This window comes from Pseudomyrmex gracilis, unplaced genomic scaffold, assembly GCF_002006095.1.
Source record: "Pseudomyrmex gracilis isolate BER0280 unplaced genomic scaffold, ASM200609v1 scaffold_31, whole genome shotgun sequence".
Classification (NCBI taxonomy): domain Eukaryota; kingdom Metazoa; phylum Arthropoda; class Insecta; order Hymenoptera; family Formicidae; genus Pseudomyrmex; species Pseudomyrmex gracilis.
The window spans coordinates 245,601-273,339 of NW_018020615.1; the positions used below are offsets into that span (position 1 = coordinate 245,601).

At 35.7% G+C, this 27,739-nt stretch overlaps 2 protein-coding genes across 3 annotated transcripts; both read left to right on the forward strand.

Moving 5' to 3' along the window:
* The first annotated feature begins 140 nt into the window (after nt 1–140).
* On the forward strand, nt 141–13,502 carry LOC109852545 (DEP domain-containing protein 5). Its single transcript, XM_020423789.1, is given in 25 exon segments — nt 141–742; nt 846–971; nt 1,047–1,518; nt 1,614–1,810; nt 1,899–2,182; nt 2,278–2,501; nt 2,575–2,793; nt 2,872–3,042; nt 3,135–3,266; nt 3,881–3,889; nt 5,303–5,520; nt 5,619–5,824; nt 5,901–6,075; nt 6,166–6,366; nt 7,616–7,714; nt 8,597–8,613; nt 8,615–8,699; nt 10,009–10,079; nt 10,889–10,999; nt 11,187–11,503; nt 11,580–11,813; nt 11,908–12,068; nt 12,161–12,329; nt 12,420–12,736; nt 12,836–13,502. Coding segments are annotated over 25 exon segments (4,758 nt in total). The 5' UTR covers nt 141–391; the 3' UTR covers nt 13,028–13,502.
* Nucleotides 13,503–13,593: 91 nt separating this feature from the next.
* LOC109852546 (chromatin assembly factor 1 subunit A) lies at nt 13,594–18,988 on the forward strand. 2 transcript variants are annotated; one of them, XM_020423791.1, is made up of 6 exons: nt 13,594–14,181; nt 14,316–14,631; nt 14,867–15,291; nt 15,407–15,547; nt 15,850–16,015; nt 18,054–18,988. In XM_020423791.1, the coding sequence occupies exons 1-5, from the start codon at nt 13,905–13,907 to the stop codon at nt 16,002–16,004; spliced, it is 1,314 nt and encodes a 437-aa protein (XP_020279380.1). In that variant the 5' UTR covers nt 13,594–13,904; the 3' UTR covers nt 16,005–16,015; nt 18,054–18,988. The 2 variants fall into 2 exon arrangements, with proteins under 2 accessions (XP_020279380.1, XP_020279381.1); XM_020423792.1 differs by lacking the exon at nt 18,054–18,988 and having other exon boundaries at nt 15,858–16,006.
* Nucleotides 18,989–27,739: the final 8,751 nt, after the last annotated feature.

Consider the following 27,739-nt stretch of genomic DNA (forward strand, 5'->3'; position numbering starts at 1 on the left):
TTATATATATATATATATATAACTTCTAATGTATGTTATATATTATTTGCGTAATATTTATGGTAAATGATGCGATCGAAGTTTCGAATTTCGCGGACGTGAGTAAAGATGTCGCTACTTTGAGATTAAAGTGCTCTAGTTTTGTGGAAAAAACAGGCTAGCTGATCAGAATTGAAAGTAATTAAAAGTGAATTATGAAAGTAATGGAGGAAGTGATAAAAGGTCGCAACTAATATTATAATCGTTGATACAATTTAAAAGAAGACAACATGTACGAGACATGTTTGTGTACATATTCAAATCTTATTAAAACAAATTGTCACAGTTCTTAACAAAAAAAATTCTTAAGAGCACACTACTTGATGTCGCAGATCATAATGACAGATAAATTATGAAGCTGTTCAAACTCATAGTGCATCAGAAGAATTTTAGCGGGGAGGACTTGATAATCAATCCAAAGGATTACCCCGGAATAAAAACTGGCGATGTTGTTGAGATCTATCATCCCGAAGATGAGTACAGTCGCTTGTTGCTGCAAGTTACCTCCTTCAAAGAGGATCTTCAGGGACGTGAAACTATTAGTGTGGAGAATAACGTAGCGACGATGTTTCAATTGAGAACGTTCGCCGATGTATATATGAACATAGTCAATCCAGACGATGTGGCTTTAGATTCTATAGAGTTGACTTTTAAGGATCAGTATATGGGACGTAGTGAGATGTGGCGTCTGAAGAACAGCTTGGTATTGCATTTCTTTTATATTTTACATCTAGATTTTTTTTACACAACTTCTGTTGTATATGTTTTGTACATAATATAGAGATACATTTTTTTAATGTTTTCAGGTAAACACTTGTGTTTACATCAATAAGAAAATAGAATTTTGTGGTAGCAGCATAAGATGTCAAGTATACGAAATGTGGTCGCAAGGTGATCGTGTTGCTTGTGGCGTTATAACAGACGATACTAAAGTTTGTGTACAAATTGTATTATTTATTATATTTATAAATGTTTATCTGTATCATGTAAGTAAATCTAATTTATAGGTAGTCTTTCGATCTTCCACTAGTATGGTGTATCTGTTCATTCAAATGAGCTCAGAGATGTGGGATTTTGATATACATGGTGATCTTTATTTTGAGAAAGCAGTCAATGGATTTCTGGCTGATCTATTTCAAAAATGGAAGAAGAATGGCAGCAATCATGAAGTTACGATTGTACTATTTTCGAGAACATTTTACAACGCGACTAATTTGGAAGAATTTCCAAATCACATGAGGGAATGTCTGCAACATGATTACAGAGGCAGATTTTATGAGGATTTTTACAGAGTTGCGGTGCAAAATGAAAGATTTGAGGATTGCAGTAATGTATTGGTACAGTTGCGTAAACTGTTTACTGATTATCAAAAAATCGTTCTGGAATATCATCAAAAATTAGGTGTTGCCATGCCTAAGGCTATAAATTCAACCGCTGCACAAGGAAATTTTCTGGAAGTGTTAAATATGTCATTGAATGGTGTGAAAAACATTTGAGAAAACAAAACAATCAAAAGATTGTACATAAATTTTAAATTTGTTTACTTAAAATTAAATTGTGTGTTTTTTTTATAGTTTTCGAAAAGCACTACTTGGATCGCAGTTTTGACAGAACTGGTCAATTATCTGTGGTAATTACTCCTGGAGTTGGAGTTTTTGAAGTCGACAGAGAACTGACAAACGTAACAAAACAAAGAATTATTGACAATGGTGTAGGCAGTGATTTGGTATGTGTTGGAGAACAACCACTGCATGCAGTTCCATTATTAAAGGTATCATAAATATGTTATAAAACTTTTGCATAAATAATAATATTTTCTTCGTAAAGCGATTCTCTAATATATTTTATTCATATTCCAGTTTCACAACAAAGATTCTTCCATAAACGCGCCAGATGACTACAGCATGCCACATTGGATAAATCTCAGTTTCTATTCCACAAATAAAAAGATTCCCTATTCCACGTTTATACCACGCATAAAGCTACCGCAGAAAGTATCAAAACACTCCATGGACAATGGGAAATTACATTGTAAAACCAGACTTCTGCAAGAAGATCCAAGAGAATATCTGCACAATTCTTTGTTCGATTATGACGCTTATGATGCACAAGTGTTTCAGTTACCACCAGTACATAGTTCAAAGTAATTTAAATTATTTGCACGACTAATATAATTTGCTGAATTATTTAATTCACGTAAAAGTAGCGTGTACACTTTATTGTCATTTCTCTTCACAGTGTACAAAGGATAAGTACAAGAACAAAGAAGACAAGCGTGGCGTGTCTTGAAACGCACAACAACGGTCATTTGTTGAAACTTCTGAAACGTAAAATGTCCGATCCCGACATACATCATCCCCCACCGGAGTCACACTTACCGCCGGTTGCGTTAAGAAGCGCGGCGATAACGATACCGCACAAAACGGATGATGATAATAGCGAATCTAATGAAGACAGAATTGGTACGCGTATAAACATGTTATAGTTTCTCTTCAAAAATTTATTAAGTAATCGCGATAATTTGTATTGTTTCAGGTACTTCCAGGACACCGGTTAAGAGCGATCTAACCGATTCGGAGATATCTCCGCCCTTTAGACCTGTCGTCGGCAGCGCTGGTAGTCCGACAAATTCCATTTCTCAACCCACTAGTATACTTAGACCTAGCAGAGCACTGATCAATCCTTTCGATCCATCGCACGTTACCATTAAACTCACCAGCAACAGACGGAGATGGACTCATATATTCCCTAAAGGTAAAATTATCTATTTTTGATTTCTATTAAGAATTAATATTACAGATCGCAATATAATCTTATCATGACGAACCTTAGGACCAACGGGAGTGCTAATACAGCAACATCACTATCAAGCCGTTCCAACGCAAAGCTCGGAATTACAATGCGATGCTACTTCGTCGACTGTAAGTGGTTCCCCGTTGGAACTCGGAGTGAGCAATTCAAATCAGATGTCAAGATCAGCGTCTCAAATAGGATTTCAAGATCGTCAGTATATATTGAGTATTACTTAAAACAATTTTAAGAGAAATTAAAAAAAAAAAAAACAATAAATTCTGTCATTTTTTCTGATGCAAAAGGAAAGTCATCGCGCCTCAATTCTTCAATTAACGGCGATAAAGCTGCAAATCCTTCATCTATTACGAACAAAAGTCTGACTCTTTTGTGGGGCGCGACTGGTGAACAAGAATGGACACCCGTTCTAACAACAGGTTTGCTCTTGTACTTTTTGAAATAATTTTTTTAATACTTTTAGTCTTTTTGATTATATGAAAGGATCAGATGTTTAACATATGATATAATAAGCTTGAAAAAAAACGTAACAAAGTTATCGATTTGCTGTGATTATTAAGCTTACAATTTATAAAAGAGAGAATTCTTTTAATAATACGAGGTTTTAAAGGTCATTTTAGATTTGATCGAATGTGACAAAAATTTCTTACATAACACACACAATTCCAATATCCAACATCCACAAGTTTTTATATAATGCTTCTCGCGCGTTTGTGCTTTGATGTATCCAATTTTGTGATTGCATTTCTTTACATCATTGGTCAATTATTACACAATCAAGCAACATACAAATATATTTCATATACATCTGTATGAGAAAAAAAAATATTTTTCAAAACAGATATTTTCATTCCTCCAAAACAAAATCGATGCGTTTATTGTTACAAGACCATCGAATGTCAATTACGAAAAATAATGTTGTTACATTTATTTCCATGCTATGGTACGTCTAATTGGGATGCAACGCTGGACGCATACGTTGTGTGATACGTGTGTGATGTACAACTATGATGTCACTTGCGCTGTTTTACAGCGATCATAGGTTAGCGCCCATACAATATTAGGGATTGATTCGGTTATGGTATACATTTGTTCATTTTATATATTAGGAACACGTTAGCTCGAAAAGTAGAATTTATTTTTCACACTCTGTCAAATAGTTCTTCAAGTTTAATAGTTCTTCACAATTCATCACAATTATTTGTCTTCATCTTGTCTCTCTACACGTTGCATGTATATGTGTAGTGTAATAATCATCTCTCTTGTGCAATCTAACAAGCTTAAGGATGTACATACAATGAATTTTCACACATCTTTAAATTTGTTTTTTTTTTAAGTGATATAAAACGCACATTCTTTCAATTCTCAAGCTACTTTTTTGTAATTAAAATTTGATGTTTTTAGCTGATAAATATATAGCTTCTCGTTACAGCTTTTTTCCCCCATTTATCGCATAAGCTGCTTAATTGTTCTATGACGAGTATTTTACAAATTGCTCTGTTACAGCTTGCCGTTTGTTAGAATTTATAATCTAAAGTAAACAGCTTGTACCTTCTCGCAAATATATTAATGTTATTTTCTCTGTATATTTCCCATGTGCTTTTTTCCTCACTGAGAGAGCGTTGCAATATTAATCCTTGCTAAGTGTTGGTGTACTTAATCTCGATTTTACACACTCACATTGAAGTCTCTCTCTCCACGATATAGCACTCTAGTAGATGCTTATTATTTTATATTCTCTCTTTTTCTGTACGTCTCTACAAAATAATCCAGTAATTTTTTATCGTACAAAATATGATAAATAAAAATCTACCGTGGTTCTTATATATGACTTATAATAACACACAATATATTGACACATTTTACTCGTGAAATATATATGTTACAAGCACATTTGTATATCTATACATGTAATTAATAATTGTTAAATGGCATGCATTTGTACGCGTTTAATCTTTATCATATAAATACTTTTATCATATAAATACATTACTTTTTAAACACATTATTGTTGTATTGTGTTTATACTTGAATTTTATATGCAATTTAAATGATGTGTAGTAGAAATAATATAATTTACATATGATAAAGATTAAATTACATATACAGAATATTCCAAAACAAGTTCAAAGTACGTTTTTTTTTTTTTTTTTTTTTTTGTATACTTTGTAGACATGGAAATTGACTTGATAATAAATTTAGATTATTCTTGTAAAAATAATTTCAATAATTTCTCAAATATTTTTACTCTATCTCCGATATATACATATGTCTTGTACATCGCTTTTTAGAACATTCTGTATAACAAAGATTATTAGTAATACCTATTCACAAAGAAAACTATTTTTTTTTTTTTTTTTTTTTTTTTGTATCGGTAGAGGGTGATATCGAGAAGCTAGTCGAGTGCTTTCTTAATCAATTCGATTGTTTTGTTTTTAATTTTGCTCGAACACAGGAGTGGACTGGAAATCGTTAACGATTCCCGCGTGCCTGCCCATTACTACAGATTACTTTCCAGACAAGCGGAGTTTGCAAAACGACTATGTCGTGTCGGACTACAATCTTCTTCCGGACGACGTGAACGCTGATTTCGCTCAACAGCGAGCGATATACAAAAAACCGCTTACAACCGTTGAAGTATTTAAAGAGCTGGTTTCACAACGCTTAGCTCAGGTAACGAACAAAAAGTGTATATAATTTTCTACATTTACTTTTATATCGTTGTATCTATGTGTTAAGAAATAATCACGCGAATATTGGGTTTTATCAAGGGTTTTCAGCTAATTATATTGCCGTCGATGAGTAAGAATCAAAGCAACACGACCGGGAGCAATTCCGCTCCCGCTATTAGCACAGTAATACGCGGCAGACAAACCGAGTCCGAGCCAAGGGAAGAATATCTGCTCAGCATCGGAAGGATTTTTCATAAAATATCTTTGTTCGATAATTCTATTACGGTTACGAGATATCGTCCGCGGTAAATATCTTTATTAAACCAAAAAGTCTTTTTATACCAATTAACTCACTTCACTGTAATAACCGCGCGTTTACAGACATCCTTATCCACCTTTCAACATCCACTATCGATATCGATTTCACGCGCCGCATCACGACACGTACGAGGTGTCGTGGGTGTCCTTCACCACGGAGAAACTCGAGACGTACAACTGGAATTATCTGGACCATTACATTTGCACGCGAGGTCATACCGATTTTGCTTTAGTGGAAGTGAGTGAAGATCCGGTTCTTGTTTTTTTTTTCTTGAAAAGATAAAAATTCGAACTTTAGACGCGCGCAATGTTTCATTTTATTTTATAGGCTCTCAAGTATTGGAGATTTCGAGTATTTCTGTTACCACTGCACAATCCTGCTACTCGCAAGATTCTGGAAGGCTCTCCGAGATGCGACATATACACTCCACCCAGTAACGCTGAACAAGCGTTACTGATGGACGGTTTTCTGCGCTTCATCGAGGGCTGGTTGAATAAAATACGACGGCCAAATCCTAACAAAAATTGGGTAACCTTTTGCTATTTTTCAAATTTTTAGAGTAGATATATAGAGAGGCCAGATTAACGAATCTTCAATTATTATACTAAGAATTTTAATTAATCTAATTTTAATTAATACAAATTAACTGTAACAATCATTAGGAGACGTTCCAAAAAGCAGTTAGATTTTACAAAAAAACAACAAGATTTCTTAGTTTTATTATTTCGCTTGAGAAAATGTCAAGAGACTCGAAATGCGTACTGTTGATATACAAATCTTTTTGGAACATCCCGTTATGTACTTATAGATACTTGACTCGCAGTTGTTCTCTATTCTACTTGCAACGTAATACTTATATTTAAAAAAAACGCTTGATAGTTTTTGTTGTATAAATATTGTGCTATATTTGAGGAGTTATTCTGCACTTTTTTTTTTTTTTTAATACAATATTTTTGAATCAGCGAGATGTAACCAAAAAAATTCTCAAACGCGCGCGCGCAATCTTTTTCTTTCTGTGAAAAAAAATTAATTTTTTTCTTTTTTAGAATATCTCCTCCACACCATACTTGAATGTTGCATGCAATTTGATTGATTTTGCGCAGATTTATATTTTAATGCTTTTATTACAGTTATTATTTTACATTTTGTTAACTTCTGAATTATACACACAATTTCTGTCGGTGTGAATTTAGCAAAACAATATGTAAAATCTTGTTGTATAAAAATAACGATATCCGACAATCTAATTTTTTCAGTTGTAGATATAAAGCATTGATAATATGCTGTATAACATACTGAAAAGAATTTTAAATATATATGTATATACATATATATATATATATATATATATTCAAGATACACATACGATTAGGCGACTAAAATCAATGCACGGCTTTTTATGAAGCTTCTTTTTACACACTCTTTACATTTACCGTCAGCCGTAACATTTGTACAATAGCAACATTCAGCAGTATTAATTTTACTTATCTTAACGATATAATTTATATATATATATATATATATATACTATATATACATACGTGTGTACGATCGTTCCGAAATACATATCAAAGTATCTGTAAGACACGTGTCCGTGGCAGACAGATAGAGTTAGTTGTAAAAAAAAAAAAATTGCGTCAGATAAAAAAGTACGCGCAATACAAATAGGAGTCTACAGTTTTTCAAATATATATATATGTTTACGTTTGCGAGATATATAGAGAAACTTGTAGGTGGAATGTAGGTGGGAAGGGGTATTCAGCATGATATGTTTCAGAGCCCCACAGCTCTAGGTGGTGTTCCCCCAAGAGATCCTGCCTCTCATTTGACCAGACGCAGGCACAGCACGAGCCTGATATTCCTCACTAACCAACAGGTACACATCCCCCCTTCCTGTAGCCTCGGTATACCGAGGGCATTCCGATATTTACTGCCAGTACAAATACACACATTTATGGCTTTTCTGGTACTGGCAGTGAATCTTGAAACACAGAGCCTGAGAGAGTTCATGAGATGCTCTCGAATTAATTAAGATTCTCTCTCTTTCAAACGAGCTTTTCCGACTAAGTTAATTACGAGCAGGAAAACGCTAATAAGAAAAAAAAAAAAGATCTCCTATTCTACGTACTTACACATTACAATTTCAATTTTGTACAACGTGAGACGGAGTAAATTTGCAGCAGGATGAGAGTGTGAACAAAGAGATTTTTCACACTGGTGGTTGTTGTCCCTTCAGAAACTTCATTTGTTCGGAAGTTGCGCGTAGAGTCTCTTTTGAGAAGACTTGTGCGAGTTTTTTTTTTTCTCGATCTTGATTTTGAGCGACACCTGATACAATTTTGCTCCGTCATTCTCACGGCAATCGTCAGACGTAACTGAGTTTTTTTTTTTTTTTAATAGAGAAAAAAAAAAGAATCGCTTTTCTTTGATACGTGTTACTTGGAATGATCAGGCGCCGCTTACACAATACAATATTATCACGATAATACTGTGATCGTGCTTGATATTTATGCGTTGGATGTGCATCTATGATTTTAGCGAGCTTATCCGTTTATGCGTGAGATGTTACGATGTTTTGAGATTTACACATTTTTTTCTCTCGTTTTATATATATATATATATATGACTTATTAATGCCTTTTTACATACGAGTTCAATACTTTTCAACGTTGAACGTCGTTAAAATTAGACATATATATATATATATACATATATATATATTCTCACGATCATCAGCTTCACCATTTAACATTCACAGTTACCCATACATGTCATCATACTTTCCAGCCCAGTCTAGTCAGCAGTTCTCCTTTCAGGGAGCGACTCGGGAGCAACCGTGTGCCAGAGAAACCGAGACCAAGGTTTGAACATGAACTACCTTGATGATTTCAGCATTGTTGCTTTGTGCCAAATTTTTAACAGTGTAGTTTTGCGATATTTATTTTATTTTATTTTTATTTTCAGTGAATTATTCCAAATTGGTGTTTTTTTCTCGATAGTTTGTTTGTGCTTGGTTCTTTATTTCGAATTTTTGTTTTTTTTTTATTTGTTAGAACAAGGACACCTACATCATAATAATGTGTGAACGCTTATTTTTTGTGCAGACCGCATTGTTTTACAATTTCAGCGTACGGTTTTGTTTTTAATATCTTACATGCTATTATTGTACTTATATATTTCTAACATAAAAAAAAATGCAGTTTTGTGTAGTAAATATGAGACAACGCAGTTGTGTAAAATAAACGCAATGACGATATATATGGCAGCGGTAACATTTCATTAATGCTTTGCCGGAAAATCAAATTGACATCAATACATTTAATAATACGTGTATTTGCGTGTGTGCGTGTGTGCGAGTAAATCGAATAATGTGAATTTCTATTTTTAAAAATTCTTCTCTGGTGACAGGAATCAATAATAATCTCATAAAAGATTCAGGCACAACTAAAACATGCACCGGCGTTTCACACAAACTCCATTATGTATATACGATGTTTCACTGAATGTTTTATTTCATCATTTTATTTATCCCCGCACATGTTTACACGTGTATACATATTTTAGACATTTGTTTTATATAAATTTTATATATTTTCTAAGTATATGTGTGTACATTATTTATATATATGTGTCGCTGCACTACACACACACATACAGGAAACCAATAACGCTTTCGACTGCGATAACATAAGTTGTACTTTTTCCACACTTTTTACTATGAGCTGATCGTGCGCTTTGTTATAACGCAACCGCCGCGACACTCTCTCGTCGTTTATTATTAATATTTCTCTAATGTGTCCATTCCGTGGAGCAGGTACGACGCATTTAGGAGGAAAGTGCGAGAAAAAGTCCGAGAGGAAACCTTGTACCATAGTTTCTTGTATCTTTCAGCTTCTTTCATCTTTTTTTCTGTTTGTCTCTTCTGGCTAAATAATACACACATATATATATATATATATATATATATACATATATATACATATATATATATATATATATTACATATCGGACAGAGCATACGTACAACGTGTCGTGAGTAAACAAATTACAATGCGTGTGTGTGTGCGTGCGTGTGTGCAAAAATTGTTACAACGACACTTCTACCTATGCTCTGGATCGTAGAAGATTTGGTAGTGAGTGAGGGAGTGACGGGGTTGCTCCTCTGTACAGGAGAGGCATGTAATGAATACCGCTGCGGCTGCTCGCACGTGCCTCGACACTCCTCGCCACGTGCCAAACAGGTTGGTCTCATTTCTCTTTATTCCTTTTCGATTCAGATTAACTCTTTGCGGTCCAAATTTGTTTTTCGACGAATTAACCAACAACGCTAAGTTTTGCACTCTTATTTTTTTTTTTGTTTGTTTTTGTGTGTGTTATTAGTTGTTTCTTATAATATAATATGTTTTATTACTTACTAATGCGGAGTTTTTTTTTTAGTTTTGAAGAATTTTATGCAAAAATTGTTCTTTTTTTTTTTGTGTGTGTGCAAACGTCTGTGTAACGTCGAGAATCCATCTCGACCGGAAAGGGTTAAAAAATGCGAAACTTCGTCCGTGTACATATGTCGAATCGTTAAAAACGCGCGCTTTTTACATCAGCTCTATCTATTTTTATACAAACGCTCCGATTCGTTGTATTTTTTTTTTTTAGTCGGAAAGTTGAAAAAGAACAGGGATCCGAAAAAGTTTTTCTTAATTTTGTTATTTTACTTTTTTTTCATAATTTTATACGCGGGAATAATGAAATATAATATAAAACTTAATAATATAATACTTGCATATGCATATATATGTGTAACAACAATGAACCAACCTAGAATAGTATCATTTGTAATTAAAAAAAAAAAAAGAAACGCGCGTGGTATCATTTTCGTAGTAAAAGTTTTAATTAATTTGCTGAAATAACATAAAGGTGTGGGAAGAAATTTGGTTTTTGCTTCTTCTAAATAATTTACAAGTATATCGCGCTTGTGTAAGTCGCTAAACATCGTCTTTCTGCACTCGCGATTACTTAACAAATAGTTTTTCTTTTTTTTTTACGCGCGATTCAGATCGGGCTCCAAGGTAATGGACAGAGGACGTGTGTCGCCTGCCAGTGAGGCCGTTTTGCCACTGTCGATCGAGCAACAACAGCAAGATCACTTCGACGCTAACGACGATAGGTACGAACATTCGTAAAATAAAAATTTATCGATAGAAAATACGTCAATGTGCCGTTTGATTCTTTTTTTGAAAAATGTTTGTCGCATTTACAAATTTTCTCTTCGAACAAGCACAAGACGTATAAATGTTTGAAGTGCAATTGTTTTTTTTTTTTATAAACGTTGCAAAACTCATTCTGCATTACAGTTCGAACATGGAACTAACGAAGATAAAGAGCAACGCGACGAACGTGGAAATTCTGGAGGCGATGAAGCATCCTCAAACTGGCGTCGGTTTCTTAACGCAACATCCCTCACTTCCGAGTCAAACATTCGTAAGCGCCGACGCGATTCAATGGCTAAACAATCACATCGAAGGCGGCGTGGGAGTCGAGCAGGGCATCAACATCATGAAGGGAATGATTCAAGACAAATTGATATGCCACGCGTCCGGCGATTTTTCTCAACCATTCGTTCTGGGATTTTATTTGTATCATATTGTGCAAGATAAAGAGAATCAGAAAGGTAAAACGACGTGACCCGAATATCATATCCGTTTATACAATTCGCGGTCGTCTAAAATTGCTTTCTTGATACACAGCCGCGGATTATTCCGCTCCGCTTGGTGATCTCCAAAGCTTTGAGAACGAGTGGGTGGAGGTGGAGATGAGATCGCCGAAGGGATGGTGCGAACCGATATCGTCGACAACATTGTCAACTATGTCGACCCCCATAACTATTCCCAACTGCGACACCATTGACGAATCCAACGTTCCAGCCTTTCTGAGAGACGACATCGACCTGACGGAACCGATGGATGATAAAAATTGGACGGGTAGGAGATCAACCAAGATATTATAAATCTATTTCGTTGGCGGGGGGTGGCTGAACGAATTAAAAAAAATCTCTCTCAACGTTTTTATTTTCAGTGCCATTGTACAAGCACACTCATCTCGATATCGATATTAACAACAAGAGCGACAGGATCGAATGGGGTCACTTGAGGTATCAATCTATTTACAAAGTAGATCATTCCTACGAACTCGTAGTACAGTGGGTGGCATCGTCTGGCAGTATAGTCGCCGATCTGGTGGGTGTAACAATTTATCTCTCCTTCTCTCAATCTTCTCTTCCTCAGCAAGACAAAGATACTGAATTTTGCCAATTAATTTCCTTCCCAAGATATTCGTTTGGCAACGCAAGGCTCAAATGTGTGGGATACAGATGGTGCCCATTCCTAGTGATTTACTGGCACTGCCGTACACCTATAAGAGCGATCCTCTCAGAGGACCGATATTTATACCACTCGATACGGAATGTCTGATGGAGAATAAACGATATCTCTTTGAAGGTTTGTGATTCCCAAATCCGATCCGTTATTGCTCTCGTCATTGCGATCGTTTATTTTCGCAACAAAATCGCGGTATATATCTGTTCGCAGAATTTCGAGAAGACACGTACACGCAACGACTGTTTCTATTCCAAGAAGCGATTCTGCAGAGATTCGGTTTCGTGCCGTGCTTGATCGAAAACACCGAGAATGGTCACCAGTACGTTCATCTCACCGGCAACGCGTTCATATTGGTGCCATCCACCACAAATACTCGACCGCGTCCGCGCACCGGCACCAACGTCGTGCGCCGAAATGTGGGACAGAAGAGATATCCGGTTCATCCCGATCAGCCCAGTCCACACGAGGCTTACATCACCAGACACGTCAGTGGAAAGAACAAGGACGATCACAGCATGGACCGAAAAGTGAATATTTCATTTGCTTTGCGGCGATTTTGTTTTTCTGAAAAAAATTTGACGTACATACTTTTTTTTTGTCTGAACGACGATGTATCAATTTTCCAGATGGGTTTCTTGTGGTCTTGGAATCACATGGTCAGTCGTAAGTGGAAATCCACCTCGGCGGGTGACGAATTATTTCAGAAGAAAATCATACAGGACTTTCGTCATTTCTGTTCCAACGGCGACAACAGACTCAGACAATTTTGGGAAACTTGTTGGGAGATAAAAGAAAAAACTTGTACAAAAGCAAAATAGCAAGATATTATTTTTTAATAGGTTTTTAAATTCGTCCAAAGATTTTTATCGAGTTTCACGGATGTGTGTATCACACGCATAGACTGTGTAAATTCATCATCGTTTGTCAATAACAAATTTATCGATAGTACAATTGTGTGTATGTGTATATGTGTGTGCGTGCCATTCTGTAGAAACTAAACGTATATCACGTCGATGCGGCACTCGATGTTTTTTTTTTCGCGTTCTAAATAGATCCGCGGAATCGAATTTGTTGATTTGATAATCAACGGATTGTCGTGGTGCTCGCGATCTGACGGAAAGAAAAGCGTCGCGTGCCGCAGGCTTTTTTAGCAGGATAATAAATATGCGTGTATAAAAAATTGTGTACGTCATTTATGATTAAGCAAAGAAAATACTGCGATTATTGTACGTTATGTTTCCAAGTGAAAAGACGGAAATTGAGATATTTTTAAATTACAAAAAAAAAAACAACGCGTCGAAAAAGAAAAACGTTTTTTTTATTCCATGCTATTTCCTCTACTCTTTGCTCTAATCCATCTAAATCCATTTTACACTTCCGATTATTTGTTCGTCGTTGCGCGCGCTTTTTTTATTTACTTCTCTTTTCGACGTTAACATTTTCAACGTGCGCTCTTCTGAGGGATTCGCTATTGTTATCCGACAAAAAGTACAGCATCGCGATCTCATCATGGATGAACCTTTGTACGTAAATGGCTTCTCAAACATATCGCGCGACTTTTGCGAGATCGTTCACGCGCGTTATTGAATCCCTCGAAGCCTCGGAGTTAATTATGCGTCGCGTCGAACGTAATTCGTGATCGTCCGTGTTGTCGAATTGAAACAATTTTTCGTGAAAAAAAAAAAAATCGCAAGCATGCTCGATAATAGTGATAACGGCGACAGCTGGAAGACGGAAATCGATGACACTCACCGATTCGGCCGCGGAGATTGTCCGCACGCGCAAAGAAAAATCGTTCTCGTCGACAAGCCCGTTTGTTCCTGCGAGATTTACAAGGATGCAACTACGGCGCGAGTCGGAGACTCGAGATCCGGTCACGAGATTCGGTACGTCGGTCCCGCGACGGAATCGGTTAGCAACGAGGAAGATTACAGGAGCGTTGCGCAGATTTTTTGCGGATCTACGAGCGAAGGTGTGGTTTGCGTTGTAAATTAAATAATCAAAAAAAAAAAAATGTTTTCCGTTTTCACAACTTTGTAAATTTAAACAAACAAAGAACATTTTGAATCTTTCGATCGAAACGCGTTTACTTTCTTTTTATCGCAGGAAACAATAGGCCGGTGATCGATGCCGGGGATGATGATCGTCGCAATTTCAATTTGCGTTCGTTCGTTGATTTATCTCTCGCTGAAAAAAAACATGACGCGACAACGAACGATCGTTCGATCGGGGATCCGGTTAACGCACCGGCACAAAACACCTATAGATGTTACGCCTCGTCCCTGACAGACACCGCGTTGTCTTCCTCCGAATCGTTAACAGCTCGATCGTCGACGGACGCTTCATCGAGAACGACCGCGCGAGTAGAACGACGATGCAAAATCGTTAATGTTTCGGCGAACGACGAGTCGAAGAGAGACAAGTATAACATAACGCGTTTGTTAACTTTTCTATTTAATTCTAATTCTGGAACCTTTGGGTCTTTTTTGTTCGGCACTTTTCAAAAAAACTGTCTTAAAAAAATAATCATTCGAGATGAATTACGCGTCGGATCCGGTGGTTGACTTTTGGGGGTGTAAAAAAAAATACCGGTAGGGAATTAAGGTTAAAATTTATTATGTATCGAAACACATAAACAAAATTGCGTAACGTCGCAGATATGTTCAGAATAATCGGCAAATTGTTCGAATCTCCGCGTCGTCGCCGTCGGTCGGTTCGAGCGTCGGTGACAATCAGATATCGAACGGACCCGATCTCAGAAAAAGAATCGCCCACTCGGAGTGGGTCCGCAGGAAGCGGGAGATCGCTCAGCGAAGGAAAGAAGATGAGGAACGCGCGGCGAGAAAGCGACGCGAGGAGGATGAGAAATTAGCGCGGGAAAAAGAGGAGAGAGCGAGATTGGAAAAGGAGAACTTTCTCAAGTGGATCGAGAGGAAGAAGCAGGAGGAACTTAACCGAAAGGCGATGCTCGAGAACGAATTGGAATTGCAGAAGCGTCTGAAGGAGATCGAGGATAAGGCCGCCATCGCTAAGGTGCTGAATCTTCGTCAGTGGATTCGCAAAAAAGAGGAGGAGCAGAAGGGTGCGATGATACACACACACACACACACACTTGTCGCGCGCGAAAACCTGCCGTGTGTCTCTTTCTCAATCCGCGCGAAGAAACGGTAATAAGAACTGATTGCGCTCTTTTGCAGCTCGGAATAAGGAGCGGGAAATGAAACAGAAGAAAATAAACGAAGAGCGGGAGAAGAGGTTGCAGGAGAGCTTGAAGGCTTACGAGAAATGGAAAGAGAACTCGAAGAACAAACCGAAACCGGCCACCCAAGGACTGCTTCGTACGTTCGAAAACACAATAATATAAAATAATAATAATAATAACAATGTAAATATAATAATATAAAAACGATAATAATGAATATAAAAGATGCATGAGAGAGAGAGCGTGCGTTATCCCGCCCCGTGCGTTATTATCGCAAAATATGATAGCTTCCCTGTTGATATAATTAAAATAAATTGAGATAAAGTATCCGCAAATTATAATTAAATTATAATTACACACAGGTAGCTAAAATGAAAATAACCTTCGTTATTTATATACCGCATCGTCGTATTAAATATGAACGAACATTTATTCTAGCTCATCAGAAGGCGAAACCGGCGTACGTAAATCCGATTCCGTGGCAACCGATAGTGGAAAATCATTCCGATGAGGAACAAGAGAACGTGTTTAAGGACAAAAAAAGAAATAAGAATCAGTTAAACGACAGAAAACCGATCGCGGCGAATCACTGACTTGAGATTTGGTAATTGTCACGTGCGATCCAAAACACGTTGTTTCAGTTTTAAAAGTTATTTGATTACAAGAATTTTTTTTTTTTTTTTTTTTTTTAGCGTAGCAAATTTATTAAAGAGGCGAGAATCTTGCTTGTTACGTACTTGCAACAAAGCATCTTTTTCAGCGGCGGTCAAACGACGAGACGTTTTAATTACAAAGTTGCGAGAAAAGTGATAATGATTAGCCGTGTGAAATTTTTTTTTTTGTTGTTTTTCGACGCGACACACACGGCGAATTTTCATATTTGTTTTTTTGCAAATATAAGGATGTTATGCGAGGATAATAAGAGAGATAACACGTTTTAATCAAATATATATCAATTTGATTGAAGTGACTTTAATGATATAGGTTTGTTCACACGTTTAATGACAACCTGTGCTACATAATACAAAGTATTTGATTATAACAAAGACAAAGCGGATCTCGTGACTTTGTAATCTGTGTATTTCTCTCTCTCTCTCTCTCTCTCTCTCTCTCTCTCTCTCTCTCTCTCTCTCTCTCTTTCTCTCTCTCTCTCTTTCTCAAGTTATCAAACTATTACACCTTCTCAGCGCGTCCCTCTACCGCGAGAAGAACACACCTATTATTTTTTGTAAACCGTGTTAATAGTATATATATATATATATATATATATATATATATATGTATGTATATGTATATATATATAGTACGAGAAATATCGTGAGAGCTTCTCATCGTCTATTTGCCATACGCGTAAGACACATTTTTCTTCTTGGACAATAAGATCTCCTTCTTCTTAAACAAAAAAATGTTTTCAGCTTGCTTTTACTCGCTCGCTCGCTCGCATTACTCTCGCGCGTCAACCACATATTTTTTTTATATATACAATATATCCACAACACTTCCGCATCCTTACAAAGCACATTCTACCTTGTAGAATTTTTTTTTTTTTACAATGGAAAATGGCAAAAATTTCCGACAATCGAGTGTGTTTGTGTTTGTGTGTGTGTGTGTGTGTAGCCGAGAGCAGGATTTGGGTGTAATTAATCATTTTACGTATATGTGTACGTAACAATCGTATATGTAGTTTTTTTTTTTTATGCGCGGTAAATATTGCTTTTTATACATTGTATTATTATTTTCTTAGTATTACTTAGTATACACATGTGTACACACGTAACTTACAATCTACGCGCTTTTTTGCGTTCTTCACGTAGTTCTCGCTGTGATCCGATTTTTTTATTTTTATTTTTTTTTATTTTTTTTTATTTTTTATTTTTGGAAAAGGGAAAGGCAACGAAGCAGCGATCTGTGAAGATGTAAATGCGAATGTGTGTATGTGTGCGTGTGTGTGTGTGTGTGTATTAACAGCGGCGATAGTACTTTTTTTTTCTTTGTCCGTTGCTTAACGCAATTATTCTAAACCGATCGATCACGATGTCGGCTGTGCGATATCTCGTTACGGCTCCGACGTTAAAAAATTGACCTCCACGTTCATCGTACACGACGGAAAATAAATATGATCTTTACAATGTAGCTCTAGCGAAGACTTTTTTTATCAATGTATTTTGAATTTTAGATTCCCCTCTCTCTTTTTTTCTTTCTTTCTCTCTTTCTCTCTCGATGTCACGCGACTTTGGAGAAAATACTGGTCTAAAGAATCGATATGTGTAAAAAATTTCTTTTGCAAACTCGAGTACTATATTTTCGAAAACACATCAACAAACGATATTTAAAAATATCGTAAACTTTATTTTTTTCAATTTTTTTCTGCCTAATATGATTGAAAGAATTAAAAAGCGCAACAAAATATTTTCAAAAAACATCAACAAACGATACTTAAAGATATTGCAAAATTATTTTCTTCATTTTTTTCCACTTAATACGAAAGAATTAAAAAACAACAAAACCCCGAAGAAAAGAAAACGTTTGAAATATCCTTTTGACTCATCTCAAAGATTATGCTTAACGTTACAAAGTAAAATTCTCTATCTCACACTTGGTGTTTTTAATGTTATTATTTGATAATAAAATATTTCACACAGGAAATATATTCGTGGCCTAACATCACAAACATTTTTCTTCAATCGATGGATCGTCCGTGTGTTGCATCACAGCTGGGATCATTGCGACTAAAATTCCGTAAAGACGATTATCGAAACTTGGATGGAAAAATCGAAATAAATTTACTTCGGCGTAACACATCGACGATGTACTAGAAAAATATCGCACAATATATATTCATGTGTGTGTTTTTTAATATACTATATATATATATATATATATTATATATATATGTATTATATATGCGTCCACACGTGTGTGTTCTTTTAAATCTTTGGCTCTGTATAGGCTGTTTATATCAAGTATAAAAGTTCATCGGACTCTCTAATACGTATATATACATATTTATATGTATTTATATATATATGTGTATTTATTAGACACTGTGTATTGCATCCAAAAAATAAACGAATCTATCGCGTTTGATTCCCGACTCTTTACGGAATTTTTTCACGACTGAAGAATGTGGAAGAGATCGAATCGCGCAATATGTAATAATATTTTTATAAGCCTTACAGGTTACACCCTAAATTGTTTTATCTCAATTTTGGTAAACCGCGTGATTCTCGGCACAGTATATTACGTATAGTATTGTCTCCGATATTGTTAGTCGATAAAAAATAAATGTTCAACAAATGTGCAATGTTTGCACGATATTATTAAAAAAAAAAAAATAATAATAATAATAATAATAACTCATTACTTCGCATCGCATGATTGTGTAAATTAAATTTTCAAGTTTTAAAACAAGACGCAGCGCTTAGAAAACTGCAAAATGCACCGTTTCAATATTTTTCACAATGATCTCTGATCGAACACACAATAGTATAAGTTGAAAAAAAAAAAAAACTAGACTTATTATCATCTTTTACACAGTTCACCGATCTTCTACGGTGATGTCTGTCTCCTGATTGTATCGCCGCCACCGCCGCCGCCGCCGCTGCCGTCGCCACCACCGCCACCGCCCCGTGCAATACAATCCTGAGGCACTTTAATCCCGTGGGGGGGAATTGATTTTGAACGCGGACCCATCCCGTAACCGCCCTCTCTCCCTCTCTTTTTGTTACTGTTCGTTGCGTCAACATTGTAAAGCAAAACCGAGTTTACAAGTACTATGGTACGGAAGGGATGTATAGGCAGGGTGAAATCGAGTTACAAACCGAGTAAGCGATTGGACGCTGTGGGAAAAGATGGGAGGGGAACGAGAACGTATATGCTCGAGAAGAACGAAAATTTATGTTTTAACGTGTAATCGATGAGGAGAAAAATTGATAGGAGACAAAGAGAGAGAGAGATAGAGAAAGAGAACATATTAACAAAAGAAAGAAACGATTAATTCGGAAGAAGACAATGAATGACGAAGTAACGGAATGTGTACATCTCGATACAATATTTGAAACGAACGTTCGATCTTTGCGAGATCAACGACGACGGAAAGAACAATAGAGAGAGAAAAAGAGAGAGAAAGATAGAGAGAGAGAGAGAAGAATGGAAGCAAAGAAAGCAAAAAATTGATGACTTTTTTTCCAGAGAACAAGAGAGAGAAGAGAAAGAAATATCGGGAAGTACAGAGGGAAAGGAAGAGAGAGAGGGAGGGAGAGAACGAGGTGCGCCGACGAAAAGGGGAGAAGTCCGGAGGGGAGAAACTCCTGGTACTCTCCAAAGCTCTCTCCCGTGCTCTCTCACCCTCCGTAAATTTTGCGAGCCGGAGGGGCTTTTCGTTAAAGGCGAGCTATCGGCGCGGGAGCGCGTCCCTTTAAAGGGGATGAAGGTGTTCGCGTAGCCGACCGATCGCCCTCGTGAGATATGAGCATATCTCTGTATTAAATTCACGAGCGCACGTAGACTAGGTTTCTCTCTCTCTCTCTCTCTCGCTCTCGTGTTCTCTTTTTTTCTTCCTCTCCTCCCTTCCTCCCCGTTCTCTTCCTCTCATCCAGGCTCATTCGCGCGCGAATCAATCCCTCCCCGCGTTTTGCGCTTTCTCCATATTCCTTCTTTCGCTTTCATTGCTCTTGCTTTCGCATTCTATGTGTACAATTTCCTCTTCTCTCCCTCTCCTCTCTCTCTTCCTCCTCCTCTTTGAGCACACACGTCGAGGGTTTTGAGACTGAGTGCGTATATATACGACACATTCGCAATTCTGAAGTATGATAATTCGTACTTTCTAAACCCCAGGGGTTCCCAAATGAGAGGGGGGGGGAGGCAATGGTCCGAGAGAAGATTTTTTTATATCATAAAATCTAAAGAGTTCATCAATAATAAGATGTGTTATATAAAATACAAATAATTTGTACAAAACCATAAAATGTCACGATAAATAAAATATAAAAAATATCACTAAAATTAAAAATTTGTAATGCGCAAAAACGGTGTTTTTTCGTTCACCTTCGGTTTTCTCGTTCGGATGGACACTTAAAGTTTCGCGAGAGAAAAAAAACTGTTGGGAACCTCTGTGTTCTATACATCGACACGCCGTGACATTTGAAAGAGTCGACTTTCGAAATGGCAAAAGTATCGATCGCCGATTTGAAAATCAAATTTTGTCGAAAACCATGTGCTAGCAAAGTGAGAATCACGCGGTATATACGTATATATATATATACACACGTATCTGGAATTACGCGTTCGGAGAATATTATTATTAATTATTTTAATGTAATTAATTAGATATATATATACACACGTAAACACACAAGTTAAAAACAAAAAAAAACGAAAGTGACGAGAAGAAGGTCAACTCAATATTAGTTTTTAATATAAAAAAACGTGTAATCTGTTTAATAAGAATAATAATGGTATATATAATCATAGATATCGATAGCAATAATAATTAATAATAATAATAATAATAATAATAATAATTAATAATTAATAATAATAATAATAATAATAATGCTAATAATATATATAATGTTTGGCATCGTTATGTGTTATTTTTTTTTTTTTTTTTGCGTCTGTATGTACAACAGTAGTCTCGCGGCGCTTTTTCGGCGTTTTGCTTTTTTGTTTTTTTGTTTTTTTGTTTTTTTTGCGAAACTGTCGCGCTCTGTGTTTTGAACATGTATTACAGGCGAACGTGGCTAGCGGATATAATATAATAATTAATGCGTAAACATATAAACAAATAACCGCATAATTAATCAGTTAATAATGCAAATTAATAATCTTACTAATAATAATCTGTATAATATAATTATAATAGCAAAAATACAATTATATATAATAACAACAATAACTAATGGACAAAATTAAATGTCGTAATAAGTAATACCGGGGTATGTGTAGCATGTAACAAATCCTTTTTTTACATTCAACAAAAAAGAGATGCGATATCGTCAGCAACAATAAGCGATTATCGTAAGTGTGCAACTGGCGAAACGAAACTTCGTTTTGAGATTCGAAACTAATGGCAGAACTTTCGAGAAAACTTTAGTTCTACTAAGTAAACGCGTATAATCACAATACGTAAAAAGAAAACAAATTTATTCGTTTATTGACAATGATTTTTGAAAAAACTTTGACTTTCTCTCTACCACTTTTGCACGTCTTGTCCCCGCTCCAAAACAATATTGCGAATTAGCACTTTTTATAACCACCTATTGTTTGAGTTACGTGATTCGACGTGAAGCTCTTCGTGATGTGTGTGTGTGTGTGTGTGTGTGTTTGACATTGGAAACAATTTTTATTAAAATCGCACGTAACAATAGAAAAAAAAAATATCGCCTACGCACATGTTTACGTAGAAAAAAACGCGTTTGTTTGCTAAAAAAAACTGTTGTCGCAAAAAACGGTTCGTGTAACGCTGGAAAAATTAATCTGACACACATCGCGGATATGTATTAAAATATATAGAGTAGCTATGTCTGTGTGTGATAAACCCAGTTGTGTTTCTCTACGAGCAGCGTTTGATTAAACCCCGTTCCCCGCACTTTCAAGAACCCGAGAATATAAGCGCGTTTTGTTTTTTTTTTTTATAATATTTTATTATTTTATTTCTCCGTTTTTTTCCCCGGGAATATGAAAAATAAGCTTTTATCATCAGGTCACTTGATATGATTATCGTTGGGGGTGGTGGCGAGCCGCAAACCTTTCGCTCTATAATCGCAAAGATGCGTCGAGTTTTGCAATATGTTGTTGACAATAACCGCGTCACGGAAATTACGACACTTTATTTCCGATAATCGTGCGCACGTGTGTATGTGTGTGTGTGTGTGAGAAAAATGTTAAGAGTGTAGTCTCCTATATCTCGCCCTCTCTTTCTCATTCGTTACTCCGCCAAAAATATCTTCTCTCGCAAATTTGATAATAAAAATTTCACGCGATTTAAGAAATAATATACGCGATAAATACACCTTACGTCGCCCTCAATCTCTTGTTACAAAAGTCGTTTCATGAATTGCAAATACAGAGAGCATTAAAAAAAAGTGTAGAAAGCCAGTGGCGAAATCAGCTTTTCATCAACGGCCTATGTTGTAACGATGATTTCGCGTATCTTTTTTTTCTTCTCTCTCTCTCTCTCTTCTAAATAAAAAAATACAATTGTGTAAGAGTGCGTCGTCGATTATTCGTTCTGAACGATTTGCGACATGCTAAGACATGAAGAGAAGTTTGTGTGTCAGCCCCGCGCGTTGCTTGACTATCCGCGTAAAACTGTATATATAAACGTAATGCAATGTTTTCTCTCCTGCTATTTACACATATACACAAGGCTTATTGTTTAAAAAAAAAAAAAAAAACAACTCGGATCTGCTAGTACGGAACAATTACTTTTGGTACTGTTTAACAATCGATTTCTGAAATGTTTTTTTTTTTTTCTTTCTTTCTTTCTTCGAGTGAGTTCGCGTTTTTTTCCTCGAACAATTTCAATTAAAATGAAACATCGCAACATCGTGTACATGAAACACTATTCTCTTCCCTCTCAAAACAAAAAAAAAAAAAAATAAATAAATAAATAAAAGTTCTTCGAAACACACACGCGTAAAGCGCGATTACAAAATAATCTCATCGGATTATAGAGTTTCGCATAACATTCTAGAAATCGACTGCGTATTTCATTGCGACTGATACAATGGTCGATAAGTGTATGCTTAAAAGGTACGTATTACTTGATAAATTATACTATATGTATCTTATACTCTAGAGCTATTTAAGGAACGCCGCGTTTGATGGGCCGGGGTTACTGCATTTAAGAGAGAATTCAGTATTGCTAATCTTATCATGTGTGTGATCATAATAATAATAATAATAATAATAATATTAATAATAATAATAATGATAATAAGTTAAACAAGTAAATGTCTCTCTGTCACACACACAAGTGCGTTCGTAGAGATTTCACAAAAACACACCTGTCTGCGCGTGCGCGACGTTTATTTGAAAAATCATTTCACAATAGAATAGCAATATTGCACGCAAACGTACACAGAGACCGCGCAACAACAAGATGAGAAGAATTGCGACGATAATATGCTATTAATAAAAGCAATTTCTTAAAATTTATTTGAGCGTTTTAAGACCGTAGATCAACTTGCTTTTTTCTTTTTTTTTTTTTTCACTAATAAGCGCTTTAAAAACTATATATATATAAATTCTATAACGCGATTCTCTCTCGACGAAACTTGCGCGATCCGTTTTTAGGTTTAGGTTGTGCAGTCGACACGGACTCTTGCCCACCATCCGAGCGGCTTGTTCCTTTTCACAGTTTGTTGGTACAAGCTTAAGCTATTCGAAAATGAGCCATCCTGACTTGCCTTTTCTTTAATTTACTTAGTTTTTTTTTTTTTTTTTTGCTGCGAGACAGCGCGTTTCAGTGCAATGAAAAAATGATATGTGTCTTCTTACACATCTAGGAAAGATCAACTGTGCTTTCTTTCATCTTTTCTTTTTCGTTTTCTTGTTTTTTGTTTTTGTTTTTGTTTTTTTTTTTTTGTTCTTCTTCTTTCTCGCGTTCGCCCGCTCGCTCGTCGTCTTTCTCCAAAGACTTTTTGATATTTTGATAACCGTGACGTAGAATCTACTAGCGCTTTATTTCGCGCCGGCACACGACGACAAGTTAGAAACCCGTATGACACTACACTAGAAAGTATATAGTTACGTATATGCGGTTGCACGGACGTGTCTGAGAGGTGAGCGCTCAGATGATCAATATTCGCAAATTCGTGAAAACCAAGCGAAAATAAAATGACGAGAGATAAGTGCTCGAGAATTATCGAATGTGTGTTCACAAGAATTTTTTTTTTTTTTTTTTTTATTAAAAACAAAGATCCAAAGAGATTCGGAGTACGGAAATATAATAGATGCAAAACAATTGAAATTGAATTGATCTAAAGAGTATACACGCTCCGAGAGAGTCTCTTTATTTAAATAAAAAAAATTTAATTATTGATCCTCTGAGGTTCCCGCACAAATAAAGATATTGTGCCGTGTGTGTGTGTGTGTGTGTGTGTGTGTCGACCTGCGAAGAAAACCGAGAATCTCTTTTTGCAAGCGCGTATTTGCACGAAACAAAGTGTATGTAAAATAAAAATTTTCATATCTCGTCAAGTCGCTCCGCGACACATTCGATCGCAGGTGGACACGTTTCTAACGCGTGTTGCGCATGTTTTCCTCGTGTATATCTATACTGATCTTCGCGGCGGCAACAACACACGTACAAGCGTGCGATTGCCGCGCAAAAAAAAAAAAGAGAATTGTATTCACACTACATATTTAACGTTAAATGTGGCCTGTTCCAGTCTCGCGTTTTAAACTCGCGATGTCCTTGACACTAGACACGTTTAGCATTAAATGCGATGTAACACAAGCGTGTGTACGTGTGTGTATGTGTGTGTGTGTGTGTGTGTGTGAATACAAATCCGTGTGATATCAAGAAATATATGTACAACGCGTCGGATAAAAATCATCGGGCACGGGATACATTCTCAATATACCTCGGTATCTTTGAAAAACTTTAACTGGGGAATATAAAAATGTAAATTTCGACCGTAACGCTTCTATCGCGCGCTTCCGCGAACGTTATCGACGCACAACAGCAAAATCGTTTCTCTTAAATATGTTCGCGTTTCTTTCGATATTTTTTTTTTTTTTTTGTCGGTCGGTGTACAGAAAGGCACGCAATGAGAAATGGAAGGATACAGATCCAGAAAGAGGAAGCATGATCATCGTCGATATCACGCTCTCTCCGTGCTTTTCTCGCGAGTGTGCGTGTGCGTGTGTATGTGTGTGTGTGTGTTTTCTCCAAGTTCTTCGTGCTTGGAATAAGAGAGTCTCGATTAAAACGCGAAATATACACGCACTCTAAACACACGCGTTTTCTAATTGGGAGACGTCCAGAAGGCAACATTCCGACTAATTAGTTATCAAGGGAATTTTCTCTCTTCGGAATTGACGACATTATAATTCACAGTGGCGTGTGTATCGTATTGTTCTTGGATTGGAGTTAAAAGATAAACTAATTTAACGCAAACGACAAAAAAATCAAAACTAAAAAAAAAGTAAAAAAAAAAAAAAAAAATACGAATTGCAACAGAGATTCCGCAAAACTCGAGAGGCGTAATAAAAATTGCAATAAATATGTATAGCACTTCGTGTTGAGACACGGTTGTAAGTAATGCGCTTGTGATCGAAGCTTATAAATTATAAAATGCGTTGTGAATACACAAATTGTTTATCTATACACAGAGAGATACAATAAAAATTTCTCATTTGTTATATTACTGTATATATATATATATATATATATCCGAAAACAAAAAAAAAAAAATTTACATAAACGCATATTCAAACACAGTTTTTTTCCTTCATCCGCACATACACGCGCAACAGATATATAACACACTCATCGAATATCAATTTTATTGGAAAAACAAATCGTCAAATTGCAACTTCGACATATAGTTTGTCTTTTTTTTTTTTTTTTTTGTTGTTGATTGTTTTGCATATGCGTATTCACACACAAAAATGAGCTAACGATTTTCAAATAAACATTTGAAAATGACTATTACGTTCACAGCGATCACATATTCGAGTGTTTCTCTCTCTTTCTCTCTCTCACTTTGATTATCAGAAAATTGGAACGGAAGAGAGTATTTGTTGTTAGAAAAAGAGCACGTTAAACCGGTGTAAATATTAAATCGACTAAAAATTAATGCATACACCTCTCACACTTTATTAAATTTTGAAACATAGAAGAGATTATTTTCAACAATTCATATTTTGCCAATAACATAAAGGCTATAATCCAACAATTTATATGTGAAACACATCCTAAAAATAACAAAAATATAAACAAATCTTGATCGTCTCTCTCACTTTGCTATAAATATAAGAAAACGCTAAGATAATTAACTTAAAAAAAAGCACACTTGATTCGTGGCAAAATCTAATACCCACATCAAACAAGTTTACGAAATTTGTACAAAATATTTTTTTCAACCTAACAAAACAATTTTTTTTTTTGTTTTTTAAATGTAGTAGAGGTTTTCGATTTTTGTTTCTCGGCCAAGATTTTATACTCACGCAACATTTTTTTACGGCGTTGCTTATTTTCAGAAGTTAGTCTTAAATTAGTTTTAGTAATCGTTTGTAATTGTCTCGAAACGTCTAAATCTCGTTTTCTAGCGGGTTGTTCTTGCTTCTTATTATAGGTATGTTTATTGTTTATGAGATGTGTATATAAAAAAATATGAATCGTCTTGTTTCTTCTATTAGAGGTAGATACGCAGGAAACAGAAGCGATATTCTTACATTTTTAATTCTTGTGTGCACTTCACTATTATATGTGTGCCAGGTCATTTCTTTTTCTTTCTTTCTTTCTCTCTCTCTCTTCCTCTCTCTCTCTCTCTCTCTCTCTCTCTCTTTCTCTCTCTCTCTCTCTGGCGGTTAAAAGCAATTTTTATCGAAATTTACAGACAAGTAAATTATACACTACTCAAGTTCGAACCTCACGAAATATTAAACATACCGATCTTTATTTTTCATTTTTTTCTCAGAGAGCACGCTCAAAATAAAAATAATTTGTAATTGATTGCCCGCGAGAGAGAAGCGAATTTCGGTTTGAACACGGGTCGATAAATATTTTGTAAAATAGTTATGTGACGCGCGCATCTGATAAGATAATCCAACAACTTCTACCTACGGCACTTAAGGTGCCAAGTAACGTGAATTACTTTACACACACATACATTTCTATAATAAAATAATTAGCTGGTCTACTACAAAGACACAAGAGCCTATAACAGCAGGAAGTTACAATCTGTTTCCCTTACCTGATAATTAACCTTTTTGTTTTTTTGTTTTTTTTTTTTTTGTTTTTTTTTATTGCAAAAGAATTCTTGTCCCACATTTGGTTGAGTCCAAAAACAAAACTCTTACATTTGTACACGCACACATATATGTATAAGGATATTTATGCGAATATATATTATGTACAATTACTAAATTGTGAAAGACAAACTATAAAAAATGGAACGTTAACGAAAAGTTGCGATACTTGCATATACAGCTATTTTTTTTTTTTTTTTTTTTTTTTTTTATGTACATAAATCCGACAATGCAGCAATACAAATTAATTAATGAGCGTTAAAATATTAATTCAAGCGTTATAAACAAAAACAAGTTATAATATCCGACTTCCCCTCCCCTCCCCTCCCGTTTCATTTNNTTTTTT